This window comes from Microtus oregoni, unplaced genomic scaffold (assembly GCF_018167655.1).
Source record: "Microtus oregoni isolate MIOR12 unplaced genomic scaffold, Mior012 000003F_ref0000135, whole genome shotgun sequence".
Classification (NCBI taxonomy): domain Eukaryota; kingdom Metazoa; phylum Chordata; class Mammalia; order Rodentia; family Cricetidae; genus Microtus; species Microtus oregoni.
Window position 1 is genome coordinate 62,397,158 of NW_024543062.1, and position 14,241 is coordinate 62,411,398.

General features: G+C 45.6%; 1 protein-coding gene across 1 annotated transcript in view; it reads left to right on the plus strand.

The window, feature by feature from the left end:
* Positions 1-10,666, plus strand: part of Lemd1 (LEM domain containing 1) — a 63,851-nt gene extending 53,185 nt beyond the window's left edge. The window contains exons 5-6 of the mRNA XM_041649060.1: positions 8,524-8,597; positions 10,254-10,666. Of these exons, the coding sequence (XP_041504994.1) occupies positions 8,524-8,597; positions 10,254-10,461 (282 nt within the window). The 3' untranslated portion in view covers positions 10,462-10,666. The remainder of the gene's footprint in view (positions 1-8,523; positions 8,598-10,253) is intronic.
* Positions 10,667-14,241: the final 3,575 nt, after the last annotated feature.

Below are 14,241 nucleotides of genomic sequence, written 5' to 3' on the forward strand. Positions count from 1 at the left end.
GTGGGTGGTGCCATCCCTGGGCTAGTGGACCTGGGATTGATAAGAAAGAGCTGAGCAAACCATGAGGAGCAAGCCAGGAAGCAGCACCCCTCCATGGCCTCTGCATCAGCTTCTTAGGTTTCTGCCTCTTTGGGTTCCTGTCCTGACTTCCCTCAGCAAGGAACTGTTATCTGTAAGTGCAGACTGGGAGAAACCCTTTCTTTCTTAAGTTGTTTTTGATCCTAGTGTTTTATCAAAGTATTAGAACCCTAATTAAGGTAATATACCCTGCATGTGTGTATTTGCAGCATATGTGTTCTCGATGCCTGCAGAGGCCAGAAGAAGGCATTGGATTCCCTGAAATGGGATTTACAGGCAATTGTGAGCCTCCATGTAGGCGCTGGGAATCAAACCCAGGTCCCCTGGAAGAGAGACAGTGTCCTTAGCTGCCAAGCCATCTCTCTGGCCCCCATAATTGTAATTTTTTTCTCTAGATTATTTTGTAATCTAGTTTTGCACCTTGAGTTTCTGTTTCTCTTTGTTGCGTTGTACTGGCTAAGACCTCTTTGGTACAATATTGAATAGAAATGAGAGCTGTGAGTTCCTTGGGTCTTTTTTTGTTTTTCGAGACAGGATTTCTCTGTGTAACAGTCTTGGCTGTCCTGGAACTCAGTTTGTAGTCCAGGCAGGCCTCAAACTCACTGAGGTCTGCCTGCCTCTGCCTCCTGAGTGCTGGGTTTAAAGGCGTATGCCACCACCATCCAGCCTCAAGTGTAATAAAAATTTTTAAGAGTTATTTTTATTTTTAATTATGAGCATGGGGTGAGGTTGCTGTGTATGTGGAACCCATGGAGGCCACAGATTTTGGCTCTGGAATTACTGATAGTTGGGACATGGGTGCTGGGAGTCAAACTCGGGCCCGCTGGAAGAACAGATCCTATTCATAATCACCGAGCCATCTCTCCAGCCCCAAATGTGACTCAGGGCAACATGATTTAATGAGAAGACAGGATGGTTATCGTTAATGCTGGCTCTACACGGCAACCCAGTGTTTTGTAGTTAATCAGACTAGAACACAGGGTGATTCAGTATCTCATATACACTTCCCTTTCAGAGTCAATATGATATAACATAGACCAGAATTAGTGCAGAATAGTCCACTTGGAAAAGTCTTAAGAAAAAGGCTATTTCTCAGAAATTTCAGAAATACCTAGGAACAGAACTAATGGCTGTAAATATAGCTTCCACTGGAAAATAATGATTTGATTATTAATTAATGGAAGGTCTAAAGAAAAGTTTTGAGTTCAGTCAGAAAGTTTTTCCCAGCATGGTTGAGGCTATGACTTCTATCCTTAGTGCCATGGTAGCAAAAAAAAAAAAAAAAACTAACTAGTCCTTTATTGATTGTGTCAGGGCAAACCATTTAATGTCTTGAGTTTCTATTTCTTCATCTACAAAATAGTGTCCATAATTATTTCCTGAGATCTTAGAAGGAGTAAGGGAATTGAGGTACACTGGATACTGAAGATAATAGTTGTTCAGAACATACTGTTCCCAGCTGCCTAATGGAGCCGCCCTGTCACGCTGTCTGTTACAATGACACTGAGCAAGGACCGGGCTGGACAACTGGGGCTGCCTCCTGGCCCCATCCCCTCGCCCTCTCTGTAGCCAGAGCAAGCTGCTGACATGCTCTCTGCTTTTGTCCCTTGTCTGTGGACAAGCTTAAGAGACGCCCCTTCCTCACAGGCTGGCTTTAAGATGGAGTTTATTTCTGTAGCTAGTGTTACAGAGAGAATGCGTGGCTTACTGTATCAGCCTGACGGTCTTGTATTTATCATGACAGCCATGGCCAGCCCTGGGCTCCTAGAAGTAGGATTCTCTAACTCGAATTTAGTGGAATAGTGAAGAAACAAAAGAGACTTTCACATTCCTCCTTTTCTGCACCCCTTTTATGCTTGTTTCTCTAAATCTTCAGCAAGATCGGTGGCCTACACTTTTAATCGCAGCACTTCAGAAACAGAGTTCTAGGCCAGCCTGGAACTCATAGAGCAAGTCCCAGAACAACCAGGTCTATATAAAGAGACAAAAATAAGAAAATTCTCTGTCTGTAGTCCAGTCTAGTCGAAACTTGAAAGGACCCTCTTGCCCCAGCCTCCTGTGTACTATCATCCCAGGGGTGTAGCACCATGCCCAGGCCAGCACCGGGCTCTGGTTGTTTTATAGACTCCAGCTCTAGACACATGGGAAAAGAAGCATAGATATTCTGTGCATGGTGGTGCATGCCTTTAAGTGCAGCAGTCTCTGAGTTTGAAGCCAGCCTGGTCTACACACTATGTATCTTAGATATGGGACTTCATCTCTGTGTATCAGGATCTTACTTATAGGAAGCCAGTGCTGGCCATGGCTGTTGTGATAAACACAAGATGTCAGAGATGTGCCGATACAGTAAGCCACGCATTCTCTCTGTAATACTAGCCACAGAAATAAACTCAATCTCAAAGCCAGCCTGTAAGGAAGAGGCTTCTATTAAGCTGGTCTACAGATGAGGAAATGGAAGCAGAGACATATGGGACCTCATCTCAAATTAAAAAAAATTGAAAAGGAAGCAAAGAAATTCTATCTCCCTGGGGTGGCTGTCCTGGCTCAGTCATTATTATAATGAACGCCAGTGTATTTTTGCTCCATTGCAAATGGTATTTATGGTGGAGATCAAATTATAACATTAAAGGAATTTTTTTAAAAAGATTAAATATGAAGCTGGGTGGTGATGGCACACACCTTTAATTCCAGGACTCAGTAGGCAGAGGCAGGTGGATATCTGAGTTCCAGGACAGTCTGGTCTGCAGAATGAGTTCCAGAACAGCCTACACAAGGAAACCCTGTCTTGGGGGGGAGGGGAAGATGCAATATATATCAGCTACAGATGACACCAATTGTTGGTTTTTGTTATTTTTTTCTAGATTTATTTGTATAAAGATCCAGTATGGACAGCTAATGTTTCTGTGTAGTTTTCTACTGTCTGCCAGTTGACATATTGGTGACTCTTTTTCTGAGATACAGTCTTTATAACTTTATTGGTAGTTTAGTAGTGGTTCTGATACTACACATTCAAGTGGACAGCCATAATTACTCTATATTGGGAAAAAAGTCCACCCTTTACAAACTACACAAGAACTCTTATATGTGAATGAGACACACACACACACAATTTATTTAAAAATAGGATAGACCAACACTCAGGAGGTAGAAGCAGGAGGATCTCTGTGAATTCAAGGCCGTGGTAAGTTCTAGACAGCCAGGGATCCATAGAGAGATCCTATCTCAAAACAAAACTAGAATAGACAGGTACATGTTCCACACCTGTAGCCCCAGCTTGTCAGATGTGAAGGCATATAGATGGCTTGATTCCAGGGATTTAGCCATCCTGGCAACCTTGCAAGATGCCATCTCAAAAAAAAAAAAAATGGAAGGAAAGAAATAAAGAAGCTAGAATTACTTAGGACAGGAAGAAAAAGGAGGGAGTATTTGATTGCCTAAGAACCGTGAAATCCTGTAATTTTATTTTGCAATAGATTTCTATCTTAAGTGCATTATTTAACATTCCTATTTCTATCTTCAAGAAGAAAGTGGTGTGTGGCAGACGTGCGGAGGCTCGCTTCACTATTGTCTACTTTTGTGTATGTTTAAATTTTTCTCTAAGTCGAAGGCTTTTAAAAATGGAATTTGCTCAACAAAAAGATCTTCCAGTACCCTTGGGAAGAGCACAAAATACCTCTTGCTGAATATCCATGGCTGTGGTGACCTTGGAGGAGAACTGTGTCTAAGAACCTGTGTCTAGGAGGTGGCTGGAACCAAGAGGCCCTGTTTGGGCATCTGAGCCCCTGGTGAGAGATCCCCTCTAGGAAGGACAGAGAAGGCAAGGACGGACAGATAGACAGTAGCCTTCCCATGACTGTGGTCAGAAGTAGGGGAGTGGTCGTACCTTCTTGCTCTATTGAAGCCCTTGGATCTGCCGATGGGTTTGGACCATCCTGTCACGAGGTTAGGTGTTCCAGTGAGCATCATGACAGCACTCAGAGACCAGAGTTTTGCTCTGGAAACTTCAAGATGCCGTGGCTCCCTTTGTTGTCCCATGTGCCACACACCCAGTTCCAGCCTCTCTGGTCTTATGGTCAGGCGTCCCCTTGGTTGGCCCTGGTTTATTGTTCTGTTGAGGCAGCCAGTCTCCCTCTTCAGTCAGTGATTGGTGGTTTGCCCTGTGCACCAGTCAGCACAATAGGAAGGCCTATTCTTGTTCAAGTCCCAGCATTTCAGAGGGACAGGAGACGCAGGACACAGCACTATGAGAGTCGGCTGACCAAGATCCAATGAATGGAGTACTTACACAGTCTTTCCATGCTTAGCTGTCTGTGGCTTGCATAGTGTCCATGACCTCCTGACCTGTCAGCAAAACACAATGAATCAGGTAGGAGAGATAGCTCAGTGGTTAAGAGCACTTGCTTCCCTTCCAGGGGACCTGGGTTCAATTCCAAGAAACCACATGGTGGCTGACAATTGTCTCTAGTTCCAGAGGCTCCAACATCACCTTCTGGCCTCCTTGGGCAAGGCACAAACATGGTGTGTATCCACACACTCAGGAGTGTATGTACACACCTTAAATGAATAAGAAAATGAAGAAATCTTTTTCAAAACACAGCAGGTGTTTTCTGAGTAGATAAATAAGAGTTCTGGTTAAATACACTATAACCTAGGTAAGCTAGGGCCTGTGACTGAGCAAAGGAGTGGCATGCACGCATGAGAGTGATGGCGATTCCGACAGGAATTAGCTGTAGGAAGTGAGAGGCCCGGAGGAGGCTGCTTCAGCATGTGAGCGCAGGATTCCCCATTGATAAGACTGTGTGACTCCAGCCAAGGTTCTTAACCTCTCTGTGTCTCAATCTCCAAAACCAACCAAAAGCCTTACCAGGAGGAGGGGGCGTGGTCAGCCTACTAGATCTCTGTGGGTCAGAGGTGCGTGGGCCTAGAGCTTGGCAGATGGTGGTTAACAACAGACCTGGACTTCCTTTGAGGGTTGAATGATATGAATGGACAATTGAGGAAAAATTGGAGTTTGATCCCCAGCACCACAATGGGGCGGGGGGGAAGGAAGAAAACCAGTAGCATGAAATGGTCACAGTGAAAACAGGTGTTACGGTTTAGAGAGCCAGTTTGGGGGCACTAGGGATGACAAATAAAAGGGCCTGCAGCTGAGTGTGAGGTAACTTAGGTGACCAGCAGGAGGAAGGCCAGAACGTGTCTATAGGCCACCAGCACGCACGATGTCCCACAAGACACACATGCAGGGATCTGCTGCCTTCTCACAGAGTCTTAATCGTAGGTGAAACCAGCTTGTGAAGGAGGCTGCCCCAGACTCCTAGACAGGGAGCCAAATACGAGCTTGCCAGGAAGAGCTGCAGCTGCATCTCGGTTAGCTGACGGCTGACAGACCCTGGCAGAGGCAGGGACCAGCAACACCTGCAGGGGCAGAGACCAGCAATGCTGGGCAAGCCTAGCAGTTAGCAGGCCAGCCAAGGTCAATGCCTACTGAGCAGGGATGTCCGAGTGTGGCCACTCTCCTACGGTGAGCAGTGTGTGAGCTGCTTGTGTGAGCCCTTGCTGGTTGGGTGAGGGAGCTGTGCATGAGGGAAAGTCCCTACCCAGCTCAGTGGCAGCTCTGTTGGGGGGCCCCTCCCATAGGATGCTAATCTGACTTTCCTGGCACCCTTTCTTGAGCTCCTCTTTCTGCAGTAAATTCTTTTTTTTTAATTTTTACTTTTTAATTAAAATATAATTGTCACTTTTCTCCTTCCCTTCCCTTCTTCCAGTCCCCCCAAGTCCTTCCTCCAACCCTTCCATGTCTCCCCACCATTTCCAAATCAATAGCCTCTTTTCCCTAATTATTATTGTTACAAATATACATATATGTATGCAAAAATAGATAAATACAACCTGCTAAGTCCATTTTTGTTGTTTGTGTATATATGGTTTGGGGGGCTCGATTTGTATTGGATAACCAACTGGGGTACTCACCCAGGAGCTAGGCTAAGTTTTCCTTTCTCAGTAGTCAGCTGTTGTCTGTAGCTCCTTGTCCAGGGGTGTGCCCCGCAGGATTTTCCCTTTTAGTGTTAGTGTGTCTGTTGATGCTGCTATGCTCAGATTTTGTCTATGCAGCCATTTCTATGAGAGAGCGTTTCACAGTAGACTTCCTGGTGTTCTAGCTCTCACCAGCTCCCCATCCCCTCTTCTGAGATGGTCCTTCTGAGTTGCCGATGCAGGAACTGTGGTATAGATGTATCTGACGAGTCTGGGCTACCCACTGTCTGTTGATCTCTGTGTTGTGTCCGGCTGTGGCTTTCTGTGATGTCTCCATTTGCTGAGAGAGAAGCTTTGATGAAGGGAGGTAGCTATGCTTACCTACAGGTATAAGGATAAGATTTAGGATGTAGGAAGGGATCATGTTAGTCTCTAAGCTTTCTCTGTAATAAAAGATTTTAGAAATTCACCCTTTGTGGCACTGATTTTCACTCTTCGAATTTTCTAGAAGGACCTGGATCCTGCCTCAGTGGAGGCTTTAATGAACATTCAGAAACTTCAGTCCTTGCTTTACGCACTCCTGAGATGAGACCGTCCCTGTTGCTCCCGAGGACCTCTGTGTGTTTCTGTTTCAGAACTAATAATACCTACCTCAGGGGTTACTATTAATCCTTATTGCATGTTTACCCCATGCCAGGAGGCGTTTCTGTCATCTGCGCATGTTAACACCTCATTCCTGACAGCTCTGTCTCACAAACAGGAAACGAAAGGCTATAGCTTTTCATTTTACTGAATAATGTGGGCTGGAAAGATGACTTAGAGGGTAATGCACTTGCAACACAAGAGTGAGGCCCAAACATCGGATCTCCAGGACCCACGTAAATAGTAAACACTGGAGGGTGTGGTGGCATGGACCTGAAACCTCAGCTCTTGAGAAGCAGAGACCCATGATCCCTGGAGTAAAGCCGGCTAGCTGACTAGCTGAATCAGTGAGCTGTGGGTTCAAGTGAGAGACTGCGTCTCAGTATACAAGGTGGAGGGCTACTGAGGAAGGCAGCTGAAGACAGCCCCCTGTAGCATCAACCTCTGGCACGTGTTTCCGTGTGCATCTCTACACATGTGTCCAAACATAGAAATACAGGAATTTACGCTGCACAAACACCCCAAATATAATGCTATAAAAGATGTATTTTTAACTTTTAAAAAGATTTACTTTTTACTTACTTTTATTTGTGTGTGTGTGTGCACGTGTGCATGCTTGTGTGAGTTTACCTATACCTCACGTAGGTGCTAGAATCCTAACCCTCTCAAGGAGCAGTACACGCTCCTAACTGCTGAGCCATCTCTCCAGACCCCCCAATTTTTTTGTTTTTATTTTTTTTTAAATAAAATAAGAAAAGACAGGGGCCAGAAAGATGGCTTAACATTTAAAAGTGTACCCTGCTCTTGCAGAGGACCTGAGTTCAATACCTAGAACCCTATGTCTGGCAGCTCACAACCACCTATAACTCCAGCTCCAGAGGATCTACCACCCTCTTCAGACTTCCCTGGGCACCTGTACACACATGCCAGACATACAGACACATCGGCACACACATTCAAAGAGAAATAATAAGTCTTTGAAAAGAATAAAACACGTTTCTTTAAAGAGAAAGGGTTTATGTATTACATTGTTTTCTAGTACTTGTTCATAGACATTTATTTCAATAACTATATGATTTACATGGAAATGACACATGCTTTTGTGGTTTTGTTTTTGTTTTTTTGAGACAGAATTTTTCTGTAACTTTGGATCTTGTCCTGAAACTCACTTTGTAGACCAGGCTGGCCTCAAACTCACAGAGATTTGCCTGCCTCTGCCTCCCGAGTGTTGGGATTAAAGGCATGCACCACCACCACCCAGCTGTTTGTTTTAGTGTTTTTTTTAAAAGATTTATTTATTTATTATGTATACAACATTTTGCCTCGATGTATGCCCACACGCCAGAGGAGGGTGCCAGATCTCAGTACAGATGGTTGTGAGCCACCAGGTGGTTGCTGTGAATTGAACGCAGGACCTCTGAAAGAGCAGCCAGTGCTCTTAACCTCTGAGCCATCTCTCCAGCCCCTCTGCTTGTTTTTTTTTTTTTAAAGTGGAAGAAAGAAAAATAAAACAATTTCCAAGCCACTACAAATTAGTTTAAAAAAAAAAGACAGAAAGTGAGTTAATGCTTTAGTAACAGAACTCGTTTTCAACACATATCTCTAGCCACCCAGGTGTTGACAGTCCTCCTGTGAGTCACTAAAGTCAAATATCTCTTCATGGCACTGGGTGCTTTGGCTGGCCAGAGAGGAAAAACAGACTTAAGTACTAAACTCCCCGGTGTGCCTAAAACTTAGGCCAGTTTTCAGACTAATTCTTTCCCCCAGGATAAAAGTCAAGTTACAAGGCATTGCAAATAATCTGTTGTGGGCATTTTCTTTTTATATCAGAGACGAGATGCTTCTAGTAATAGAAGAATCCTAGACATCTACTACCTGAGCCAGAAGCCCACAAAGGTGGTCAGGTAAGGCTTGATATTCCCGTGGCCTTGGGCCTTGGGCATGCCAGCCAAGAATTCTACCCTAAACTGCATTTCCAGTGGCAGGTAAACCTTTGGTAGCATAAAAAGGCCTAGACGTTATTGGGGGTGGGATCCATCCTTCAGATGTCTGTGAAGGGTCTGAACCTGAAGAGGACCTGCTGAGAAGATGGATTTGATACTACATAATTTCAAAGCCAAAGTCTGTATCTCCTCATCCATATTTGGAGCTAGGAAAACAGGTGTTGGGGAGGGGGGTGTCGACAGGATGTCAAAAGCCTCAAGGAACCCAGGCCAGAACCCAAGTCCTCATTTGGAGTCATCGGGGGAGATTTGTTGCTCTTTGTGTGTTTTTTTTTTTTTCGAGGCAGGGTTTCTCTGTGGTTTTGGAGCCTGTCCTGGAACTAGCTCTTGTAGACCAGGCTGGTCTCGAACTCACAGAGATCCGCCTGCTTCTGCCTCCCAAGTGCTGGGATTAAAGGCGTGCGCCACCACCGCCTGGCTTTGTGTTTCTTTTTTTAAAGATTTATTTATTTATTATGTATACAGTGTTATGTCTGCAGGCCAGAAGAGGACACCAAATCTCATTACAGATGGTTGTGAGCCATCATGTGGTTGCTGGGAATTGAACTCAGGACTTCTGAAAGAACAGCTAGTGCTCTTAACCTCTGAGCCATCTCTCCAGCTCCGCTCTTTGTGTTTTGGAAGCTGGATAAGAGCTAGTATTTTAAAAGGGACATGACTCTGACAAAAGGTATACTATAAGCCGGTGGGTGGTGGTACTCAGGAGGCAGAGACAGACAGATCTTTGTGAGTTCGAGGCCAGCCTCGAGGTCTACTGAGCTCATTCCAGGATGGGCTCCAAAGCTACAGAGAAACCCTGTCTCCAAAAACAAAACCAAAGACAAAAAATGTTAATTACCCTCAAGTGGGGTCTAAGGTGTGGGGTTCAGTGAGAGAGCATGGCACCCCGAGTTCAATCTCTAAATACCAATGACTCAGCCACACAACAGTCCCCCTAATGTTCTAGAAAATTCCATAACTATTTTCGGGGGGGGGGGTGTTTAGGACATGGTCACATGTATAACAGGTTGCACTGAATTTGCCTTTTAGCTAAGGATGACTTTGAACTTCTGACCCATCTGCCTTCCCTGGCTAACAGTCTCTAACTTCTGAGGAAACTTTAACTGGCCTTGCAGGATTAGAGTAGCGGGAACTTAAGGTCAAAAGGCACACAGGTAGCACAGCAGGTACCCAGCTCTGAACCCTCCTGTTAATTTAAATGTGAATTTAAAGGAAGATGGAAAAGCACTTCCATGTCCACCCAGGACGGGGGTGCTGGGTTTGTGTGAGACAGGACAGGACCTGTTATGACTCCCCATCATGTCTGCAGCTTCTCATCAAGGGACCCAGAGACCCTACGTTCCTGGAGCCAGACTGGTTATTCCAGTAAAAGTGGAAGGAAATGCTCTCCACTACTGAGAGCCCCCCAGTGGGCTGACATGGGATAGGGACATTAGCGCAGGTTTTCAGTGTGTCTAGGGATGCTCCTGTGGGTCACCGGATCGCACACATTTACCCTAAGAGGAGATCAGGAAGCAGCTGATTACAGTCCTAGGAGCCCCTGCAATGTTTCCACAGGCATGTCGCGAGACCAAACCCAAGGGTGGAGGATGGCTGTGTCACCGAAGAGGACTGCTGCCAGGGGAACCCGAGCCTGGAGAGCAGCTTTCCATGCCAGAACCCTGAGAACAGCTTCCCATGGAGCTTGAAGCTGGCCATCTTTGGCATTTTCATCATTGTGTTGTTTGTCTACATAACTGTGGAAAAGAAGCCGCTCTTGCGTTAAAACCCTTTAGGAGCAAAGCAGAAGGGCCTTAGCTACAGCCAAGCAGCCCCTCCCACTGCCCCAAATGTCCCCGCTCCCGCCTCGCACGCCCCCGCCCTATACTGGCTCTCCTGGGCTGTGTCTGGGTTCATCTAGGTGGAGGAGCAAGGGCAGAACCAGGCAGCATGCTAGGTTCGCGACCGCCTGTAAGTTAAGTAAGCCATCATTAAAGGTGCTAACACATTAGAGCGCTCTTCTGTCAAGGAAACTGCCCGGGTCTGCTCCCTCCCTCCTTCCTCTGTTGTTTTGTTCCTGCCCTCTTTTCCCCCAAAACAAAGAGGCTTCACATTCTTATACCAGTCCACTTGCTAGTGCAGAACGTGAAACAAAGAGAAAATTATATTCTTAATAAAATGTGTGCAGCTATCCAGACAGTGGTGACATTTCCAGTTTGGCATCGCAAAGACAGTGACCTTGATAGAGCACAAATCTGTTCCTCCTCTGCTGCAACCCCTCAGCCTCAGACGGGGCTCTTCTCCACTGACTTTGTCTCTGGTTTTCATCAGAACCATTTGGGGAAGAGGAGGATTTTTCCGTTTTCTGTTGGGGCTCGGTGACTTTTCCTGGGAAGATGGAAATAAGTGTCCGCTTGCCCCAGAGAGGGGACAGGGGACAGACTGAAGAAAAATAAACAAGTGTAGGAATCCAGTCTAGCTTGGCAACCCTACGAGTTTATTGTGATTATTGCGGGTGAAAGAGTGAAGGTTCCTTTCTAGAGCAGGGGCCAGTGCTCGGGAAAGCTGTGCCCAGGAGGCTCCTAGAGAGCTAAGGTAGCTCCCTCAGAGAGGCTCCTCTCCCCCCAAGTTGCTTACTGCTTGCTCTGAGCTCAGAGAGGGGCCTCACCAGCCTTATAGATTTCCTGCGAGTTATTGGAATTGTCTTGGAGTTTTATGGGCCTTCACTCCCATCCCTCCAGGAGGGAATGTTTCAGGCTGGAGGCAGAAGCTACAAAGCTGTTTATTGACCAGGAATCGTTTGACCCTCAAAATCTCTGAGAACAGGGCAGCTGCAGAGGTAAGCCATCACGTGGTGCTGGAGGAGGAGGAAAAGCCACAGGTCACCTTTTAGTCACTGTTGGGGTGGAGCAGCCACGGAAAGGTTACCTCAGCCATTAAGAGGTAAGGATAGCTGGGCTGGAGGTCAGAGACAGAGCAAGCCAGGCAAGTGTGAGGACTCGACTCCAGCCAGCACAGGAAGAGGTACTGTGGCAATTCTTATGGCTGCTAAAGCGACTCTATACAAATGAACAATAATGGGGACTAGCTTAATAAACAGAAATACTGCCTCTTAGAGATGAAGGGATAATCTAAAACAGTAACACCCAGATTGTTGTAGAAGACACTTAATTGAAGTTTCCTTTAAAGTTACTTACTTTATTTTTTTTATTTTTATTTTTTGTGTGTATGTTTGCCTTCTTGTGTTTTTTTTTAAGATTTATTTATTATGTATACAACATTCCTTCCATATATGCTTGAATGCCAGAAGAGGGCACCAGATCTCATTACAGATGGCTGTGAGCCACCATGTGATTGCTGGGAATTGAACTCAGGACCTCTGGAAGAGCAGTCAGTGCTCTTAACCTCTGTGCCATCTCTCCAGCCCAACTTACTTATTTTATATGTGTCAGTGTTTGCTTGAGCGTGTATGTGTATCACGTGATGCCTAGTGCCAGTGAAAATCAGAAGAGGGCATCAGATCCTCTAGAACTGGTGTTACAGATGACTGTGAGCCACTGTGTGGCTGCTGGGAACCAAGCCTGGGCCCTTCGCAAGAGCAACAAGTGCTCTTAACCCCTAAGCCATGGCTCCAGCCCCAAGACACTTATTGTTTTTAATGGTAATCAAAAAGGACAGATTTGCTGTCCCTGTATTTTCCTAACTTCACGAGAGGGAAACACACCAGCATGTACTACTTCATTGGTGACTGGGACTCTAAATTTTTCTGATTTTACTTTTTTCAAAATTTAAAGATTTCTACAAACTGTGCATTAATTTGCTGATGAGAAAAGCATATTTTTTTAAAAATTATTTATTTATTTATTATTTATACAGTATTCTGTCTGCTTGTATGCCTGCAGGCCAGAAGAGGGCACCAGACCTCATTACAGGTGGTTATGAGCCACCATATGGTTGCTGGAAATTGAATTCAGGACCTTTGGAAGAGCAGGCAGTGCTCTTGACCGCTGAGCCATCTCTCCAGCCCAAGAAAAGCATAATTTTTAAAAGCTATACTAACCAGGTGTGTGCGGTGTGCATACGGTCTCAGCTACATGGGAGGCTGAGGCAGGAGATCTCAGGAGCCCAGGAGTTCTAGGCCAGCCTGGGCCACATAGTGAGATGCTGTCCCCTGTCTTAGTTTGCTTTCTCTTGCTATGAGACACGTCTGCTCCTGGCAGCACCAGCTACTTCAAGAGGAAGATGGGCATCGAAGAGGCTCCTTATGGAGTTTGATAGCCATTTGGGCAAGAAACTGCTCTTACCTGGACTATTGCATAAACTGGACACAAAGAACCCGCAGAGAGAGGACTGCTGAACTTGCCTAAAGGTGAGATGATCTTTCGGGGTTCCTGATTCATGACAGAGTCTGCAAGACATTTTGCCGGACATAGCAGATAGTAACTGAACTGCCTTTGAAATTTCCTGCTTCATGGAAATGTCTGCTGGATACTATGGGCCTGTAGGCTGAAGATGGATGCCCCAACGGTACAGAGGAACTTTGGGTGACTGTACAGGCAGCGAGATGTCTCTGTCATTTCTAGAGTTTGAAAGTTGCTTATTTCTTGTTTGCTTAGGTAATATTGTATCTTTCTGGAGTCTTTGATGGAGTTGAAGAATAGTTAGTTATAGTTATAGTTTTCCTTAGTTATGATAAAGATAAAATAAATGTAAATATTGGAATTTTTACTTGATAACTGTTTTGTTATATGTAATTTTGCTATGTTAAAGTTAAAGCCTTCCTTTTTTTTGTTTAAACAGAAAAAGGGGAAATGATGGAGGAAGGTCATTGGTTAAAAAAATAAAGAAACTGCTTGGCTGGCCCTCATAGGTTAAAACATAGGTGGGAGGAGTAAACAGAACAGAATGCTGGGAGGAAGAGGAAGTGAGCTCAGAGACGCCATGCTCCCCTCTCCCGGGCAGACGCCATAGCTCTGCTCTCTGAGGCAGATGCGATCAAGCTCCGGCCCAGGATGGACGTAGGCTAGAATCTTCCCGGTAAGCGCACCTCGGTGCTACACACTTTATTAGAAATGGGCTAGTCCAGGTGCGAGAGTTAGCCAAGAAGAGGCTAGATATAATGGGCCAAGCAGTGTTTAAAAGAATACAGTGTCCGTGTAATTATTTTGGGGCATAAGCTAGCAGGCAGTTGGGGTGCTGGGGATGCAGCCCTGCCGCTCTTATTACTACAGACCAAAGCCAACCTGGGGAGGAAACAGTCTGGCTTAACTTTCCCCATCGCAACCCATTATTGAAGGAAGTCAGGGCAGGAACTCAAGCAGGAACCTGGAGGCAGGAACTGAGGCAGGGCCCATGGAGGAGTGCCACTCACTGGGTTGCTCAGCTGCTTTCTTATTTAACCCAGAACCTTCTGCATGGGGTGGTACTGCCCACACTGTGTTGAGCCCTCATGCCTCAACCATTAACCAAGAAAACATCCCACAGACAAGCCCAAGGGCCAACCGATGGAGGCGGTTCTTCAATCGAGGGTCCTGCTTCACAGGTGATTCTAGTGTGTGACATAAAA